The sequence below is a fragment of the Cebidichthys violaceus genome, unplaced genomic scaffold (genome assembly GCF_023349555.1).
Source record: "Cebidichthys violaceus isolate CVI_PGR_0920_01 unplaced genomic scaffold, fCebVio1.0.p SCAF_2, whole genome shotgun sequence".
In the NCBI taxonomy this organism is placed as follows: domain Eukaryota; kingdom Metazoa; phylum Chordata; class Actinopteri; order Perciformes; family Stichaeidae; genus Cebidichthys; species Cebidichthys violaceus.
In genome coordinates, this window is record NW_027176372.1 from 19634229 (window position 1) to 19653354 (window position 19126).

General features: G+C 41.1%; 2 protein-coding genes across 3 annotated transcripts; one reads left to right on the top strand and one right to left on the bottom strand.

The window, feature by feature from the left end:
- Nucleotides 1-625: 625 nt before the first annotated feature.
- On the top strand, nucleotides 626-7403 carry srpx2 (sushi-repeat containing protein X-linked 2). Its single transcript, XM_068715074.1, has 10 exons — nucleotides 626-876; nucleotides 2894-2971; nucleotides 3144-3335; nucleotides 3751-3927; nucleotides 4203-4326; nucleotides 4416-4537; nucleotides 4636-4815; nucleotides 4930-5063; nucleotides 5157-5278; nucleotides 6339-7403. The coding sequence occupies exons 1-10, from the start codon at nucleotides 831-833 to the stop codon at nucleotides 6517-6519; spliced, it is 1356 nt and encodes a 451-aa protein (XP_068571175.1). The 5' UTR covers nucleotides 626-830; the 3' UTR covers nucleotides 6520-7403.
- Nucleotides 6939-18924, bottom strand: sytl4 (synaptotagmin-like 4). 2 transcript variants are annotated; one of them, XM_068715072.1, is made up of 18 exons: nucleotides 18751-18924; nucleotides 18586-18650; nucleotides 15447-15632; nucleotides 14803-15018; nucleotides 14327-14436; nucleotides 14006-14120; nucleotides 13755-13922; nucleotides 12788-12902; nucleotides 12606-12696; nucleotides 12398-12492; nucleotides 11574-11666; nucleotides 10938-11116; nucleotides 10436-10538; nucleotides 9804-9965; nucleotides 8877-8982; nucleotides 8692-8797; nucleotides 8403-8611; nucleotides 6939-7778 (listed from the first exon to the last, which is right to left on the bottom strand). In XM_068715072.1, exons 3-18 carry the CDS (start codon nucleotides 15578-15580, stop codon nucleotides 7636-7638), a joined length of 2145 nt encoding a protein of 714 aa, XP_068571173.1. In that variant the 5' UTR covers nucleotides 15581-15632; nucleotides 18586-18650; nucleotides 18751-18924; the 3' UTR covers nucleotides 6939-7635. The 2 variants fall into 2 exon arrangements, with proteins under 2 accessions (XP_068571173.1, XP_068571174.1); XM_068715073.1 differs by lacking the exon at nucleotides 13755-13922 and having other exon boundaries at nucleotides 18751-18920.
- Between the last annotated feature and the right edge of the window lie 202 nt (nucleotides 18925-19126).

The following is a 19126-nucleotide window of genomic DNA, read 5'->3' on the forward strand; positions in this document are numbered from 1 at the left end:
TATAAGATAAACACAAAGATATCTTTTATTTCTATTACAGCATTGTATCTTTTAGGCCTCCTGTGGGACACATTCAAACAAAATTAGACTTTAAAAGTATAACATTAAACTGTGTAAATGGACATTACAACGGACCTGTGGGATCTATTATGTAGTTGTACAATGTATTTTCTGTTTTCATGTCTTTGAAACACTTTGTATATAGTTTTTAAAAAGTACTATATATATACATAAAGAATTGTACACATTATTATTATTATTATAACAGCAAAGTTACTATTCGGAATGTCTGAGGATGGGGAGTATATGAGTAGCCTATAATAATCAGGGGAGATTAAAAATGTAGCCCATAAATCACTACAAGCCACCAGTGATTTTATTAGTGACACAATCAGTTAATAAATAATATTAAAGAGAAAGATTCTTCCGAATATCAATGTATATCTATATGTTCACGTGTGGTCTTTAATAACCTTCACTTTCTGGGTTTATGGGACGTTGGAGAGGCGGGGTTTAAAGGCTCCGTCATCATGTTTAATGCAGCGTAGGGAGGAAACATCAACACAGGAAATCCAATAGCGCCACCAAGTGGTGTTTGACTTTGATGATGAACTAGAAGGATCCTTTTCAAAATCTGCGGAGACTCTGGTGTGACGGGAGCGCTGATTGTCCTCAGCGGGGATAATTTAAAAAAAGTCAAGTTTTAAAAAGTCGTTTGCTAAACCAATTGTAAACTTTCTCTGGATTATAACTCCATACTTTTTCAGAGGGACTTTGTGATCCGAACCAACCTGAGCAAAAAAAAGTTTGTTTTTTCCAGGAGTGTCAACATGATTCTCAACCGCCTTGTTGCTGTGCTCATTTTATACTTCACAGGTAAGTCCAACAGATAAGGAAACACGCTTTCTTTAGTCAAAATATCATTTCATTCTTAAAAAATCTTCTTTAAAAAGTAAAAAAAAAAAAAAAATCTTCACGATTGCTAAAGTCACTTAAACATAGAAATCCCCTACAATAGGGAAATGCCTTCAGCTCACCAGTAATAACAACTGTATTAAATGCAGATGTGCTGAATTGTTGAGGCCACAGCCAGTTAATTACTGAGCAGTCTTCCCTCTGGGCCAAGTGTGCAGAAGCCTCTATTTAATCCTGCGGAGATAATAGCGTGACCTGAGATCCACACAGAAGCTCGGATGGTACTGCAGAGTGATTGAAAGGATGCTGGACACCTTTGTCATTAGAGATAAATGGAGCCTTTGTAACTCAAAGAGGCAACATTTTTTTCACACTACACACCTTCCTCTGGTGTGACTCATTCCTGCCTCATGGACTCACTCTGCTCACAGCTGTCTCTGTGTAAAGTCAGTACTGTGAGACGTGCATGATGCACTGTGTGGCTGCAGTGTCAGTGTCTTGGCATTCTACACTCGTAGTAGAAGTATTCAGACCCTTTACTTGAGTACAAGTACCAGTACAACGATGTAGAAATACTACATCACAAGTAAAAGTGCTTAGATTAAAGAACAGAAGTATTATCAGCAAAATATTTCAAAATAAGATAACACTAGGCCTACTAGTTCTGCAATTTGAACAGAACTATTTTCTGACATTTTGAGACAAAATTATGAATCAATAATGACAATAATCTTTAGTTGCAGCCTTCATTTTTTGTAAGCATTCATGAGCCAAATCCTTAAGAAACCACTGGTTTAATCTTGAACAATGCACTTGAGCCATCAGTTAAATGTAGCTGAGTATAAAGTGCAATATTTCCCTGTGAAATAGTAAAGTAGAAGTATAAAATAGATAAAATGGTTTAGTTAATTAAGTACCAATTATACAGTGATTGGGTAAATGTGCTTGGTTACTTTTCAGCACTGCAGTAGTTTTACCTGCATGTAATTAAAATACTGACTTTTAACTGCCATGCATGATGTCACCTGAAATAATGTCTGCCTCTACTTGGCCCCTGCAATGAGCTTAGCTTGTTGTTTTTTTTTTTTTTTTTACCTCTGTGACTAATTCTCTGTGATGGGGACTTGGGAAACATTAGTCTGGGGAAGTGTTACTGAGTGGAACATCGGGCTCATTATGAGAAAAAAATGCTGACGATAGCTTTAATTTGCACATCGCTGGAACAATCTGAAGCAGCTTCCAGAGAAGAAAGAGGGGAAGTTGCATGTGAGGCATCATCATTATTATTATTATTAGAAACTGTGTTAAACGTGAACCCTGTTTGTTTGAGGGCCAGAAAACAGAAGGGTTGAGCTGCAGCAAAGGAAGCAACACAGGAACTGCCTTGAGATGGGGGTGGAGGTTGACAGCCTGGAAAGTTTGGCACTCAGCTCTAAACATGGAGTCATTTTTTTGCGGATTGCAAAATGGATTACGAACCACAAATGCTGAGAGAGGAGGATAACAGTGAAACGGATTTAATGTGCAGAAAGACAATATTTTAAATAAAGGCCACAGTAACCTACAGTTGGCAATGCACGCCTTCTGCTTATGAAAAGAGATGAGTAAGAGGGAAAATCTCCAAGTGAGTAATGAAAACATGCTGTGTGCCCTTATTTGTGGTGAATGTTATTGTCGATCCAAAATGCCAGAAAACACTAGAATATTTAGTCTAACACGCTTTCTCTGCACTCATGTCTATGTTAATTCCTGTCCCTTTCAAAAAGGGAAAACGACATAAACCTTATGCCATTTAGAGGATTTCCATGTTTAAAACCCTCAGGAGTTTCTGTTATAGCATCACTGATTCAGGTCTATGGACTGGAATGTTATTGAGCTCGCGTTAAAGGAAACCTGAAAAGAAGGAAAAGAGATTGTGCGGGGAGAATCATGGTCACACAAGAAATGTTAATGGTTTGTCTGATGTTTGTTTTTTCAGCTGTCTCTGGGACCACAGTGCATGACAGCTACAATGACTTTGTAGAAGAAGACTACGCTCCTCAGCTGGACTACAAAAGTGCGTATGGAAAAACAAACACTCACAAGGGGAGTTGGGTGATATGACAATATAACACCAGTTATTATAGCGTTCTGCTGTCTACTATCAGATGTCCCTTTAACACTAAGTACAGGACACTTCAGTACCATTAGTGCTACATACAGATTTGGGCTTTACTCTTTAAACACAGACCCACACTGGTGTCATTCTCCGGGTCTGACCAATGGGGAGGTGACCTGCCAATCCCCTCGAGGCCCGTCCTACAGGAGCACGTTGGGCACCCGCTGTGAGATGAGCTGCGACCGAGGATACCGACTGCTGGGGAAGAGGTCAATTCAGTGCCTCGCCAGCAGACGCTGGTCTGGCACTGCTTACTGCCGCAGTATGTGGAAGTTGAGACTTTAAATTCATATTTCAGGGAGAATCTGGTGATATTCTACTTTTTCCGTATTCAAAACACACTTGCACTGGCTAGTATGTTCCTTGATTACCATAAACATGGACTACACCATCCTGCTGTTGTAAAATCTCAACAGTGCACAGAATATTGTGTATTAATCCACTGCTAAAAGTAGTCCCCAACAAATGCACTATTATCTGGTGTTTGAATTACATTTGCTAAGACCTACAGTGCCCTTGTACCAGCCATTGTTGGTTTTGGTCCTTCACAGGATTTGTCGACAACAATATAGACTATCACCAGCCTCATCATTTCAGATAAACTGTGTACTGATGATACGATTGTTTCGTCCCTTTCACTCAACATACTGAATGTATTTGTGGTGGTGTTCCTTCAGAGATGCGTTGCCATGTGCTGCACCTCATTCCACACGGCAGATACACCTGCACTCAAGGCTTCATGGTGGACTCCAGGTGCGAATTCACCTGCGACCCCGGCTATCGCATCGAGGGGGAACACTCACGCGTCTGTCAGCGCAGCGGCTCGTGGAGCGGAGCGCAGCCGGACTGTGAAGGTACAAATGAAGGTCTTATTTTTGCAGATCCATACAGCGAACCAGATGTCTCAAAAGTCTCAGCTAGAGGTTTAACTTACTGCTGTGAAATGAACCTGAAGTCAGGCCATCTGTATTGCTGTGTAGTGTTTCATTACTCTTTCACAAGCCAGTGTGTATATATTTCCTGCTCCTCTGGTTTTTGGACTGAATCCAGAAATGTGGCCTGCTGTCTTTCAGTCTTCATATTCTGCTCTATGAATGCTACAGTACGAGGAATTTCCTGTTTATTTCAGATACTGATCCTCCAAAGATCAAGTGTCCTCCATCCAGACTCAAGGTTGCCGAGCCTGGAAAGCTCACTGCTATGGTGACCTGGGACACCCCGGCTGCTACGGATACTGCAGATAAATCACTTGAGTATGTCGCTCCTTTCCTTCGCTTCCCTTTCCTGCTCACCTTGAAACGCAATTAAACACTCAGCCTTCACTGCACTCGTCTCTCTGCAGTGTGATATTGGTAGGCCAGGAGCCAGGCACCGACTTTAAAGAGGGAGTGAGCATTATCCGATACAAAGTGTACGATCAAGCCAGAAACAGAGCGGCCTGCAAGTTCATTGTACGTGTTGAGGGTAAGTTGACTTAAGAAATCTATTAGATACACATTAACTCAGCATTATAACTTGGATCACACACTGGATTTCTTATTTGCATTGTGTCCTCCTTCCAGTGAGAAGATGTCCAGAGCTACCTCCACCTCTGCACGGCTCCCTCACCTGCTCCTCTGATGGGAACAACTATGGTGCAACATGTGAATACCACTGTGACGGAGGACATGAACGGAGGGGCGTATCTAGTCGCATCTGCCAGTTCAACCGCAGCTGGGGAGGAAATCCTGCCGAGTGTGTTCGTGAGTCCGCGTGAAAATTCCAATCATGCTTATGAATTTGCAGCATGAACACAATAGTATATACATGTGTGAGGTATTAATGCAGGATGCAATTGCGACTTTGTGTGTTTCTAGCAATGGAGATTAAATCAGATGTAAAGACGGTCTCCGCTCTCCTGGATCAGTTCTATGAAAAGAGGAGGCTGCTGATCATGTCTGCGCCCAACATATCTGACCCAGACTACCAGCTGCAGAACATCATGATACAAGTGAGGAAAAGCTTTGTTCCCTCCCAAAATGATAAGAAGTTTAAATAAACAAGAGCCTACAAATCTGTTCCTTGTTTTCTTTGTTTCAACCAGAAATCAGACTGTGGATTAGACCTGCGACATGTAACCGTCATCGAGCTCCTGGGATCCCCGCCTCGAGAGACGGGCCGCATTAAAGAAAGTCTGCTCGGCTCTGAAGTCATCGAAGGTTTGAGGTAATAGTCAGATACCTCCTCGCTTGGCCTACTTATTCAGCAGTTTTATGGTTCATCCTGTGTGTGTGTGCCTGTATGGCTTTAAAGAACTCCCCTTCTCATTAACAGTAAGGGGTTGTTTCTCCTCACTCTCTTAAAAATGTCAGGAGCCTCCTAATAAAAAGGGATCCTCTGTGGAAAAAATCTACTTGAAGGATTAACACTGTTAAAAATAGCAACATAATAATTTCAGGGTTGCAGTAATGGGATTTTGACGAGACTGACAGAACATCAAAAGTAAACACCTGGCTTTGGTTCTCATGAGAGGGATTCTTTAAAAGTCCACATTTTGCACAAACACAAGCATGTAGGTACTAGTTTATCTCAGAAGAGAGAAAGAGATGTGTAATCGGAGTAAGTGGCGCTGCTCACTTTTTCCAGACTGGAAAATCTTTTCAGTCTCTCCACTGACACACAAATCCCACAGCTGTGGCATATCGACGTACATTTTATGAGCGTAATGCAAAGCACTCTGAGAAATGCAGACAATCCGACATCACTAAGGTAGAAAAAGTGGAGGGAACCGTTTACATCAGATCGATGCTCGTTAGGGCTAAAGGATATCGCCATAAATGTAAACAAGAGAGCATTTCAGAGTTAAGATTGAATGAATGTTTTAATGTTAGTAATGCATTAGGTGACTATTATAAAAGAGAATTATCACCCAACTATATTATTTTTATACATTATATTTTATTAAAGCTCTACAGACACCTTTTAGCATCTTTCAGCTAATTGTTTCGGTTTTGAAAGCTGACAGCTTTACTGTTTGGTTGACTTTCGAAGCAACATTATCTTTCATTTGTAGTTGGGTTTTTGGCCACCTGGTGAATTTTAGTACAATTATCACTCTTCTTCTTGCTCCGTTATGGTCTCCACCAACTCCTGAGGGGAAATAGCTGTCTCGTGTGTGATAAGCTCCCCCCTAAATCTTTGTTTTAAAAATATTGCAGCTTTAATGACATCAAAATATTAGATGTTGGAGTGATCCTTTAACAATTCAATGTGTGTCTCTCTGTAGACAAGTGTTCAGAATCTCCAGGTTCTACTTTAGCATGCTGCTGCTGGACGAGCGCGGACTGGACCGAGAGCGCTTCATCATTCCGATGGCGTCGGATGAGCTGTTCGCCTCCATCGATAGCTTCCTGCTGGATGAAGAGGAGCGAGAGAGACTGGAGCTCCACAGGGACTTCTGTGACTAATTTAATAAACCTCTCCGGTTGCCACAGTGATAAACTCATCAGCTTTACTAAACACAAGATGAGGAAGGAGGACAAACGACCAGACAACGGGTCCAGAGGGACATTAGGAGGAGAAAAAAGGACAAAAAGGCTGTTCCTCGTGTTCAAATGTGATCACTTAACACTGAAGTTCTAGCACTGTTTTCTCTCTCAAACAATCCAGAAAATGGACATCACAGCTGCAGAAAGTAAAACACATTGTTATAACCATAGATAACATGTTGGATACATGATGTGGATTAGTAGTTTTGTCAAAGAGCCCATGTTCTGATCTGATGTTGAATGGACTTAAGACGTCACTTCAACAACAGACTGCTGAGGAAGTCTTGAGTGGACAGATTGTTTTTAAATCCAGCTGGTATGGACGCTCAAGAACAGTCTTTGGGTTTAGTACATCTTTTATTGGGTGAACAGAATATTCATGGCAACCTTGAGGTAAACACGACTGATCACAGTTAAAAGTTTAAAATCTACAAATAAACCAGCAAACAGACACATTTAATTCATTAAAAGTAATAAAATAAGGCTTTTCATGCAACTAATATAAATATAATTTTTACAGAAGTATCACAATTTGTTGGATACAATACCAGAAATGTTGTATAATACCAGATTAAAACGACTTGTTTTCCCACGCATCTGTGTAATTCTGTACATAATAATAAGGGAAAAGGTGAATCATTACAACACCTTTTCTGTGCAATAATGTACTGTATACAGCCTGAATGTTAAAAACATAAAATGACTGTGCAAGTGCTCTTAAAAATCAGACCAAAGTTTAGTGTTGTGATGTTTTGGCACATTTTCAACGGTTACACCAGTCCGCAGTCGGGGGGGGGGGGGGTGCTAAAGATAAACCCCATACAGGGAGGCAGATGTTCAGCAGGCCAGTGAGCTGTGTGTCTGCTTACAGCCAACCAGCGTGTAGGTTCACTTCAGTAGACAAGCTTCAGGTCTGATAAAACGGCAAAATAATAGTAATAATAATCCACAATCTCATATTTGTCACAGACCCCACAGCTTCTCCTCTTTGTAGTCTCTGGTTTCTACTCGAGGATGCAGGCCTGTGCGCAATCCTCATTTGCCCTTCACCATGGTCGAGCGCAGTGGAAGAGTGCCCTCTGCCCACGAGTCTGGGTACTGCATCATCTTCTCCCACAGACTGACTTCCTCTCCAACTGGGTCCATTTCCACTTCCACTTTTCCTGTTTTTATAGTGCCTGCAGGAGCGAAGATTACATAAATGTAAAATGAAGTGCAGAGTCTTTTTTACTATTAATGATGGCAAATTCCTTTTACTCGCTGAATTTTCACACACTGTGGAAAACAAATGGAAGCCTTGAAGGTGCTTAGTAATCTAAAATGAAGCGCATCTTTCTCACAAAAGGCAATAACGCTGTGGCAATGGAACTATTTAAACTAGAAAAGGGTAGACAGGGTATTAGTTTATCTTTTTATGAAGGCTCATTACATTTTCCTTCCCTGCAATTTTACACCTACGTCTAGAGGGTTAAACCAAACGATTACTACAACAAAAAGCAGAATAAACCAGGATGAACCAAGGCCAAAAGAATAAACAACAGAATCTACCACCTCAAAAAGAAAAGCAAAAAGACGTTAATTAAATCAGAATCCCTAAACGCTCACCTCTACAAATTTGGTGACATTTACAAAAAAGGTGAATTACAATACAATACCAATAGGCCTAAGAAGACCTCCCACAATAACAATAGTAACACAAAAAGAGAAATATCTGATTCATTCTCACAAAAGCACTTCTCACATGAAAGCCAGGTGCAAAAAGAAGAAAGTATTTATAAGATTTATTGAATTCTATCTTTTACCTTTTTTGGAGCCGAGACTAACTCCTCCCAGAAACTCGTTGCTCGACATGGCCTCTCTGTCCCACACCGTCAGCTCCAGACACATCTCCTCCAGCTGCTCCAGAGCCAGCTCCTTGTACACAAATGTGTGGTCGTAGTGGGGGTTCAGGCTCTTCTTCACAACTGAAGTCTTCCTCTTTGTGGTCTTGGCCTTAGTTGGGAACAAGTACCTGCAGAACCACAAACAAGTTAGGTCTTTTAAAAGAGAAATGCAACATGCCATTTTACGACTGCGGAGTTCATCACTCACCCTTTTACAAAGCTATCCGAGGTCCCTCCTGGTTTCATTGCAATCAAATTCTTTGCCTCTTTAATAAGGACATGTAGTTCTCCTCCCTCCATCACCGCCTTTTTGCCTGAGGAGAAGCTGGACACTCTTAGAAAATGAAGGCAAAGTGCGTCAAACGCAGTCAGAGTTTCTTGTCATAGTCTTACCTTTGGTTTTCTCGGTTTTTGGCTTCGTAGGTGTGACGTACTTCAAGGAGATCACCAGCTCTCCTTTGTACTGAGCAAACGCTGAAGCAGACCCACCAGAGGGTGACTGTTTAAGAAAAGGTACATCATATTCAGAACACAAACCCAAACAACAACAACAACAACAACAACAACAACAACAGATACCAACAAGCAGCCCTCAACACCAAAACCTGACTGACACTGGATGGCTGCGGCGGCAAATGTCAATATATGTGCGTGGAAGGAAATTACCATTAACATAGCAAACCATATTTACAAAAGCTTTCTTTGAATTAGGGTTATTACTTATAATTACACAGATTAACAAATGATCCAATCCGTTTGAGGTTAGGAGAGTTTTCACATCATTTTCAGGTCCTCTCTACCTCACTTTTGTCATACATGATTGTGCTTTTTTTGGAGCACATTTTGTTCTCTTGTCCATTTGACAACTCGCTTACCAAGTCTTGATTGCCAGACTTTTTGTTTTCTCTGAAAAAAAAATGGTACTCCACATAATATAAAAAATGTTGGTAACACTATTTATAAATAAATATGAGTTGAACAGGTGCAGTTTTTGACCTCCAGGAGCGATATGCAGCAATATTTTACACATTGGGTCTCCTTTTTGTTTGACAAGTTAACGTGTATGCAAACAATGCAGGCTTTAAACCTTTAAGAAAAATAGCAAATAAAAAAAAATGTGGCAAACATTTTAAGAAGGAAATACATTTAACACGTTTGTTGGATCATAAGGATAAACAAACACCTTTAAGTCCTTTTCCTTCAGGTGTTTCCACTATGATAAATCCATCCACAAGAGGTATCCTGTGGAGTTCCTAACCTCCATTAGACTGCCATGTGTACCAACAAGAAGTCTTTCATGCGTCTTTCAGTCTGATCTACCTTCCCCATGAGAATCACGCGGTCCGTGTACGGGGAGTCGAGGTCTCGGGTGTCCAGAGCGATCTCCACCTCTCCGAGGAAGGCGTTGCGGCTGAAGCGATCATAATGCCAGACCGATACCAAGACGGAGCGAGTGGCCAGCTGACTGCGGCTGATAGTGTACTGTTAGCGGGAGAAGAGGAGGAGAAGACGACAGGATTGATCAAAGGGCTGTCTCAATACTGAAACCGTATATCATTTCAATGCTCTAGTGCTGACGGAGTTCTAAATGAATCATAGATTAAAGCAGAAGATGAATATAGATCTGAAGTGCCATTAACCATATTAAAATCTAAATAATTACCTTCTTCCTCTTTTACAGAGCAAATCATTCACAAATTGTTTCATCCAGCTGCTTGCCTTTTAGCAGTATTGTCACTGTATTTAAGCAGACTACATAGGACCAAAAATCAATATTTGACAACAGCTTTTCTTATCTTTAATGTCAATATCAATCTTATAGTCTCTGTAGGTGTGGTCATTATTTGCAGCAGGTATTGCATAAGGTCACTAATCAGGGAGTGTTATTAAGTCAACAGGATAAGGTCAACAGTTGCAGTGCAGTTAGAGAAGTGCACGCTATAAACCATCACCTTCAGTGTTTCTTCGTAGACGGGGTTGACCGTGTTTCTCTTGATGCTGGTCTTCCTTTTGCTCTGGCGAGATTTGTCAGGGAGCAGATAACATTTGACGTAACTGAAACACAAAAACAGAACAGACGGTGTTTTCTCCCGCCGGACGTGACTGCTGGTTCTTTTGCCTTATTTCCTGATTAAATGCTGTGAAAATATCTGTTGACATTCAATTTCCTGTGAAGCTCAAGTAATCACCTCTGGGGGGGGGGCGAGTATCAAGACTTTCGTAAACACAGCAACTTCTTATCTGCACAGTTCAAAGCCGAGTTAACATCACTGAGGGGAGTGTGTGTGGGTGTGTGTGTGTATATATATATAGAACCATGTGTCTGTTTCAGAGCCACAATCTGCACTCTGAAAGCCAAAGTTTGAGCAAACTGTGCTTCAAATGATGTGTTTCGCCTCGTGGAGCTCCACATTACATCTACGCTTGAAGAAAGAGAGAGATTTTAACATTTACGGGTGGGAAAGCTGCTTCGAGGCATCGCCGTAGGCCAGCCCGTGGCACTCCTTGATGAGGACCTGGAGGCTCTGGGTGTGATCGTCGTAGCTCAAAGAGAAGAGGAGGTCTCCGCTCACCTCCACACTGTCAAAGTCTCCTGCTTCACTGTAAATGCTCATCAGGCTGCCCAGTGTGCTCTGGTGAAACATACATACATCTGACCTAAATAGATAATCACCAACAACTCCTGTGTTTGTTCCAGGATTCATTAATATAAAATGTTAACATTAAGATCATGTTTGGATAGACACGCTCTACAGGTTTTATCGCTGCAGATCAAAAAATAAATCATACATTATACATAAATACTGAAAGGGTTAACAGACGGACAAACCAATTAGCAAAGATCACGATGTTTCTGTCAATATCTGGCCTCAGCTTTGCTCTCCCCTGTGCCTTTGGTAACTATAGAAACACTTTGGTAGACGCCACACATCAATTTCACACTTCCTAACTTGCTGCAGGATATCCTGAGGTTATAGATGCTCGTTCAGATTAGCCAACATTGGTTCCGTTCTGAGAGACATAATGAGCTGCTCTTCAAAAGAGCCTTTAGAGGACTAATGCGAGCTGTGAGAAACGTCAATACTTTACCTTTGAGCTATTCAGGCTGTAGGAGCTTGACGCGATTGTGCTTTTATGAAAGCTAACCAAGCTGTCAATATCTTCATCCTCCTCTCCGTCTTCCTGTGGCAACATAATAAACATTTGGAAGTCTGATCAAAGACACACAGTGGGATTTTTATCCTCATTAGTTTTTTGTTGTAAGAAAAAATTAGGCTTGTGTTATTAAAAAAAAACCAACAACTTCTTTATAGTCATTTTAAAAAGCAGAAAACTGTTGAACTATTTAGAACATCAACTGTAAATGCCAGGCTTTAGTGTTATTTCCTACAATCAGAGGATGGTCTCCATTTGGCAATGATGTTTAACGAATAGCACAGGAAATAAACCACCACAGGAGAGGCAGAGATAGCATGCAAACAGCCTCAAAAGACCAACATTTAATGGAGCCACTAAACAGGTTTCATTTTGATTAGAGGCTTGACTGTCACTTTCTCTGTTAGAGACTTTCTGCTCGGTTGCTGCTGGACAGCTATATCTACGAAAACTGCCTCCTGAAGTATATCGTAGTGCTAGGCATGCTGAACATTTTTTAATTGAAAATTATTATTTTTTTAAATAATAAAATGTAATAGTAGACGGATCAGTTGCATGTTCCTACACTGAGTTTACTTCATTATGGTGCAGAATGTAAAAAAAAGAAGAAAAAAGAAGAAGAAATGTTTTTCTAATATGGCAACAAAAAATATTAAAAAATTAAAATCACTTCTAGGCATTTCAGTTGATCGGAAAAATAAAAGAAATAACAGATTCATGACAAAACAGTTTATAAGTATGAAAAGCTAGATTCTTACCTGAATGTCGAGGGCCGGTACAGACTGGCTCCTGTTGCCCATTGAGGCCTCTGATTTGTCCAGTCCATCACGCAGATCCAGTGTCGATCCGAACTCTGTTATAAAACAGTCAAACCAGCAATTAAGCTGCGATACACACAAAGTTTTTCTTTTTGGTTCTCGACGAAGAAAAACAACTGAATGGCACATGGTAACAACAGATGCTAACCAGAAGGTTTTGGGTCTCGTTTGATGCTCTTCTTGAAGAGTCGATCGACATCTATGTCTGGGTTCGGGCTGACCGCTTTTACTTCTGGAGCCTGTAGTGACAGATAAAGGGAGCCAGTCAGAACATTATCCTTAAAATGGTTTGACACAGAAACATGAACCCGTCACTTGAAAGAAGCATACATTTTTATCTTCCAAGTTGGCGCTGTCGACGCTACCGTTATCCGCTTTGACTGGAGCGGTCAGACTGGAAACAGTGGACCCTGCTGGGCTGGACGGAACGAAAGGATCCTCTCCCCTGTGTGATGACACACATCATTAATAACAGCTACGACATGTTACATTCAAATAGATGTAAACTGACTTTTTCAACTTGTGAGTGTGACCCAGTGTCTACATGTGTCACAATTAGACTATCTGGCAATTGGGACATCTCAGCAAATTTTGTATGCAACCTGTGGATTTTACTATAACCCGAATAAAGATGAACAGGACAGCGCTTCAATTAAGTTATTTATTCATGCACGGACGTTTCAGGCAGATGATTACTCAGCGTGCACGCAGGCAATCATTTTTTAACCAAGCCCAAAATGTCCCTGCATGAGTAAATACCTTCATTGAAGTGCTGTCCTGCTCATGATTTAGGAGTTTTTGCTTCTCAGGATATTCCACACCCATCTACATACAACGAAGCTGAATGTAATGCTTTATTATTAGTATTATTCTCCATTTTAACAGTGCAACAAGACAACACATCTCTCTTCACAAGATTTATTGAAAACTACATAAACGGCAATCTTTTTTCACTGCAAAGTAAATAACTTATTTTTTTAATGTTTATGTCTCCACTTTAACACTTTTGTACTATTTTAGTGTAAACTATGAAGTTTAGGCTTCAGGCCACCAAATCCAACTGTGTAGTAAAAATAAATTGTGAATATTCAACTTATTTATCGGATTGTTAAAAGGATTTTCGAAAACAAATTACAAAGCAGTTTGTAATTAAAAATGATCTTAGACTGGACTACTCCAGTACACTGACCGGCTATGGGGAAGGAGGGACAAACACGACACCCCCTGCCATTAAAGTGGGTCTTTGAAGTCAACGTGTGGTGTTTGGACGTTTCAGAATAAATTAAGGTGAGTTTACCTTTGTTGCTCAGGGGTCACATGGCCAGACTCAGTGTCTGCTTTACTGCTACTTATACTGTTCTTTTCTGCTGACTCCGAGTCACTGCGTGTTGACTTTGACCAAACTTCCTCCTTTGATTCAAATGATTCCTTTGAAGCAATCGATCCTGAATTCTCATTTGAATGACTGTAAATATGACACGGTTGAAATGTTCTTTATCTGAGCACCCATTAACATTTCTTAAAGTGACGAGAGCAATGATGACGCACCCTTTGTCATCTGTTGTCTGATTCTTCTGCCTGACCCGTGGCATGGGAATCGGAGGATCTGGGTTCATTTCAGTGCTTCTCAACAGTGTCTCTCCCGTGGTCTCACGCTTATTCCCTATAAACACAGAACAAAAGTCAAATCGCACACCAGTTAAACAAACAACAATGTTACTGCAGTTTTTTTTAACATTTCTCTCCTCCTCCTCCTGTTGGGACTGGGACTACATTCCAGTGACTGTGGGCATTTCGTTTGGCCCCGGCTGAGAGCTGTTTACATTCCTGGTTGAACAGTCGATACCCACTTCCTCTTCCTGCACTCACCCTGAGCTTTCTTCTTCAGGGAGGTTCTCACGAGGTCGTGTACAGGCATCAGGGAGAATCGGTTGATCCTCTGATCGTAGAACCAGTCACCTGTCCTCTTCTTTAGATCACTAGAATCCAACACAAATACTTTTTTTTAAAAAAAGAGGTGTAAACTGAACAGAATTTACACTCATTCATCAGTTAATTAAGTTACTTTTCAGATATACATCCATTACAGTCAGGAGCACGTGCTACAGTTGCTAATTGTGAGGGACGCTGGCACTTTTTTAATGTTTGTCGACCGATAACACAAACTTATTATAAATATAAGCACAATTCATGTGTGACTTTTACATATTCACTAGGCATGGATGGGCTGGAGCTTTTTCAGGATTTGTTGACAATCTGAAGAATATAAACCCTAAAGACAAACTGATTTTATCCAGACACAATTATTCTGGCAAGTTAAAGGATAAACAAAAACAATCCCTTACGACTCTTTGGCACACACGTTGCACAGCCAGGATCCTTCGGGGAGGACTGTTCGGCACTTGCTGCACACATGGTGATTGCAAATCTTACACTGGCTGGAGAACACAGTCAGTCGACTCAGAGGCTGCTGGCATCTGCCACAACTACGGTCACTGTATCTTCCACTGCCACGTTTGGCCCCTTTCCTCTTCACTTCCAGCAACTCCGTCTTCAAACTCCTGAGATGCAACACAAATATTAAAGATGAGAAATTGTCTTTTGAGAAAGTTCTTGACTGGTTATTTTAAATATTGTAACATTTATACATTTCCTTGTATCCCTCTTGAAAAAAAAATTTGATAAATGATATAAACCTCATTCATTTTTGGGTTAAAAGATACATTTTGGGATGTATGATGGATCCAAATCGAGGACTGGTGCAGAGTGATATGGTTGAGATCAATATTACAAAAAAAACATTTTGATTTGTATGTTTTATAGTTGATACAACTTGTTGAATAATCAATTAACAGAAGTATTTCATTTACTTTTATCATGTAGGTAAAAATGCCAAGAATTCACTGGTTTCAACTTCTGTTCCGGTTCCAAATCTGAAAATGTGTCTTATTTGAAAATAAATTATTAGGAGGAAGTGCTCCGTTCTCACCGCACACGCTGCTCCTCAGCCTGTCTCAGCTCCTCGTCCCGTTGCAGCACCTCCAGGATCAGCTCCCGCTCAGACTCGGACAGGAAGCCCAGGTTGATCATGTCGGCGGCCTCGGGCATCGTGCCTTCAACCATAAACCCTCAGTGCAGCTTAACTGGCTCAGCTCAGTGGCATCGAGGAGATCTCCTATAGACAGAACAAATCCTCAGGAACAAACTCTCCACTGTTTCACTACTGGAGAGGCTGTATTAATGTTCTGATGTGAGGCGACCGAAGCAGAGCTCTGCAGTAAAAAGAGGAACTTGTTGACGTGATGCCCAGCAGTGATGAAGACACAGACGGGCAGAAACAGCTGTGTGGTCCTAACCAAATGACTAATAAGGGTACAGTCCATACAGTGGAGCCTCAGTACAGCAACTTTGTGATGGATAGTTTGAGTACAAGAGTTGTTGCCTCCTTGTATTTAAAAAGCCGTATGTCCATCTGTCAAAAAAGGGTTGCCCATGTGAATGTAGATAACCAGTAAGCCAACAGAGACCGACTCTGAGGCATGTTTTCCATTTCATACAAGGACAGGAATTAGTCTACAGCTTTGGAGCAAACTACTGGCCTCATCCAGTGTTCCAAAAATGATAGATGACTCAAAGGAACCAGGATGCTAGAGGATTATAAACTTCCCACAGAAAGCCTCTGCCCGGGTGAAAGGTTGTTTTAAGTGAGACAGGCAAAACAACATGAACTTGGCTACTATGAAGGGTTCCCACCCTCTAAGGATACAGAGATCTGGGTGGAGTTCAGTAACTTCACAATTAGTTTAATCCCAATGTATCACCCGTCATCATGGATGTCGGGTGATACATTGTCTGGCACAGGTCCAGAGGCCCAAAGTGTCAGAGAACCCCCTGACCTTCACTGAAAAAATGTCAGCCAAAGAGACACGAATCAACCAGGAAGAGACTCAAAATGAGTGCAAGGCCGAGATCCTCCTTGTGGCACTGGCACCGCAGTGGCTAGTCTGTGGCACTTCAGCGGCAAGCGTCAGTCAGGCGTCAGTCAGGCGCCACAACTGTGCCAAGCGAGCGACACTCGCTTGGCACCCGTCAATAAGCTGCCGAGCTGAGCCACATTTCCTGAGAGCACCCATTGTTGTTACGATAGGTCAGCTGCCATAAATCAGTTTTATCATCATAGTAGATTCTAACTAACTGGAGAAAAAACGTGTTTTTTAACACGTAGATCATAAACCCCTGAATATAAACAGCACCCATTGAAATCGGATGGGAAATGTAACTCAGTAACGGTCCGAATAAGTCAATCTATGTAGCTGGCTTATAACGGTATGCCTGTGAGGAACCAGGTTCAACTTTTACTTTATTTAAATACTTCCGCCATCAACGTCATGATTTAGACCGTTTTGAAATAAAAATACAATCTTTACTATCTTTATTATTAGGTCTTAATAGTCAAAGATTACCAGCTGCAATAATCAACAACTATTACGTTTTTCCACTCTTTTTTGTTTGTTTTTCACTTTTTCGTGACATCCAAGCATCTACAGAGTGCCAAATGACCCTGACAAGTGGTTATGCCTAAATTTTCGAATCATTAAAAAAAAAAAAAAAAAAAAAAAAAGTAATATTTTCACTCTTCCTCTGCTTATATGTAGGTGTCATTATGTGCCACAAGCTGCCAGTGCCAACAGTTGTCACAGGAGTGTCGCCAGTAGTCAGAGCAGTGCCACTAGGCGTCAGAGGATTGTTTCCCCCCTGGGCCGTGTACGTTTTGACGCAAAGTAAGACAGGTAGTCCGGAAGTAAACAAATGTCAAAATAAAAGTGAAGGCAATAGAATGACCGTATGCAAGTCAACCGTTAGTCTATGGTGCAAGCACACACCAAGGTAACATTAGAAGAAAAAATAAATAAATAAAAATAAATAAACGTGGGCCGATTGGAGTATGCTAGCAACAATAGTTGACTACATGCGATTTAATATTAATTTATCCATTAATTATTATCCAATAATCTTCTACTACTTTTCGATTAATCTGTTTATTGTTTGATGCAATACAGTCCGTAATATAGTTTAATCAAAATCCTATCGTGACAACAATGAGTGGTCAGGAAATGTGGCTCCACCCGCTCAGCTCGGCAGCCGAACGAGTGCCGAACTGACTGACGCTTGCCGCTGAAGTGCCACTGAGGTGCCAGTGCCACAAGGAGGATCTCGCTGTCTCTCCAAAATGACCACAAAGCAACACACAAAAAGACTACAAAGAGACCAAAACAGCTGCAAATAGACTCACGACTATGAAAGGAGGGAAAACAACCATAAAGAGACACAATAGAACATAAAAACAACTCGCGGTTGTAACGTGTGTGTCTTGCTCCTCTGTAGGAGAGGAGCTGGGGCCTTTTGAATATCTGTGCCCATGCAGAGGCCCATTGTCTCATAATCCACCCATGTCTGTCATGCTGCCTTCAGAAACTCTACGCTCCATTTGAAGTGGATCAAAAGAAATTAAAAAGGGAGGAAATTGTGCTCGCTAAGTACAGAACAAGTGTGAAAAGCTGTAATTCAAGACTGCTTTGAAAAATGTTTCCTCATTGTTTGAATGCCTGAAGCCGACTAACTGTAGCAGAAGTCCAATAATACCTGTAAGGCAACTTGATAAGGTAAAACTTAACCTTCAAGGAAATGGCGCATGCGTCTGCACCAGATGACAGAGATAGTGCACAAACATCCTTTACGAACACGAAACAATGGATAATGAAGAAGGAATTTGTTGAAAACAAACATTGAGACATGTTTAAAAAAAACTGCAAATGTCACTGACAGACAAACGTGGGAAACCCACGAGAGCAAATAATGCGCGTGTCGTTCTTGAAGCTCAACAAAAGTGCGACAAATGGTCAAAAACCAGCTGCAAACGGTACGTTACCAGCTGAAAATCAAACTAACGTTACTCCACACTCACTTCGTCTTTATTAAACCGGTTGCTTTTATCCGGTTGTGAAGGATGACGATTTTGGGAATAAACGATTTGATTATTTTACCACATGGATAAATAACAAATCCGCTGTCAATTAAAAGAAAAATGGAACTACGCAATATATGTATAAATAAATAAAATGACCCACCTGTTAAAAGTCGACTTCACCACCGCTACACGGATTGCGTCACTACGGGGGACAGCGAGATATTCCTGACGGAAAACACAACAAAAAGGGTTAAAAGTAGCAGACGAGCTAACAGTGCATTTAAAATTATTACATTTCCGTGTGTCCATAAACTGGTTCACTCACTTTCCTCGTTGGCTGTGAACACAGCACTGACTTTTCCACTTCGTCTTCTTCTTCTTGCCTTCCGTCTCCAAAAAAAACTGTTGACTTTTGTGCGCTCGAGGAGTCCCGAGTACCGGAAGATAAGGAAAGTTTGCAGCCGAGAGGCAGGAGCGCGCCTCTCCACATTTTCCATGACAGGTGCATTTCCTTGAGCCTAGTGCACCACAGGAGGGCTGCACGTGGAACATGTGACCCATTGAAACACTCCATTAATTTAGCTCTGCTCACTTTACCCTCCCGAACGTGACCGGTAACAGTTTCAGGAAAGTGCAGGCTTTTTACTTTTGAAGAAAAAAAAAAGAAAAGAAAAAAAGTTGAGTGAGAAAAGCAATAAGTA

Excerpts from the sequence above, each read along its gene's own strand:
- srpx2 (XM_068715074.1), top strand. The coding sequence starts at position 831 with ATGATTCTCAACCGCCTTGTTGCTGTGCTCATTTTATACTTCACAG. Across the intron at positions 2,972-3,143 it reads TCCTCAGCTGGACTACAAAA|ACCCACACTGGTGTCATTCT; the intron begins GTGCGTATGGAA and ends CTTTAAACACAG. Across the intron at positions 4,327-4,415 it reads ACTGCAGATAAATCACTTGA|TGTGATATTGGTAGGCCAGG; the intron begins GTATGTCGCTCC and ends GTCTCTCTGCAG.
- sytl4 (XM_068715072.1), bottom strand. The coding sequence starts at position 15,580 with ATGGTTGAAGGCACGATGCCCGAGGCCGCCGACATGATCAACCTGGGC. Across the intron at positions 11,117-11,573 it reads ACAGCCTGAATAGCTCAAAG|AGCACACTGGGCAGCCTGAT; the intron begins GTAAAGTATTGA and ends ATGTTTCACCAG. Across the intron at positions 7,779-8,402 it reads TAGTCTCGGCTCCAAAAAAG|GCACTATAAAAACAGGAAAA; the intron begins GTAAAAGATAGA and ends TCGCTCCTGCAG.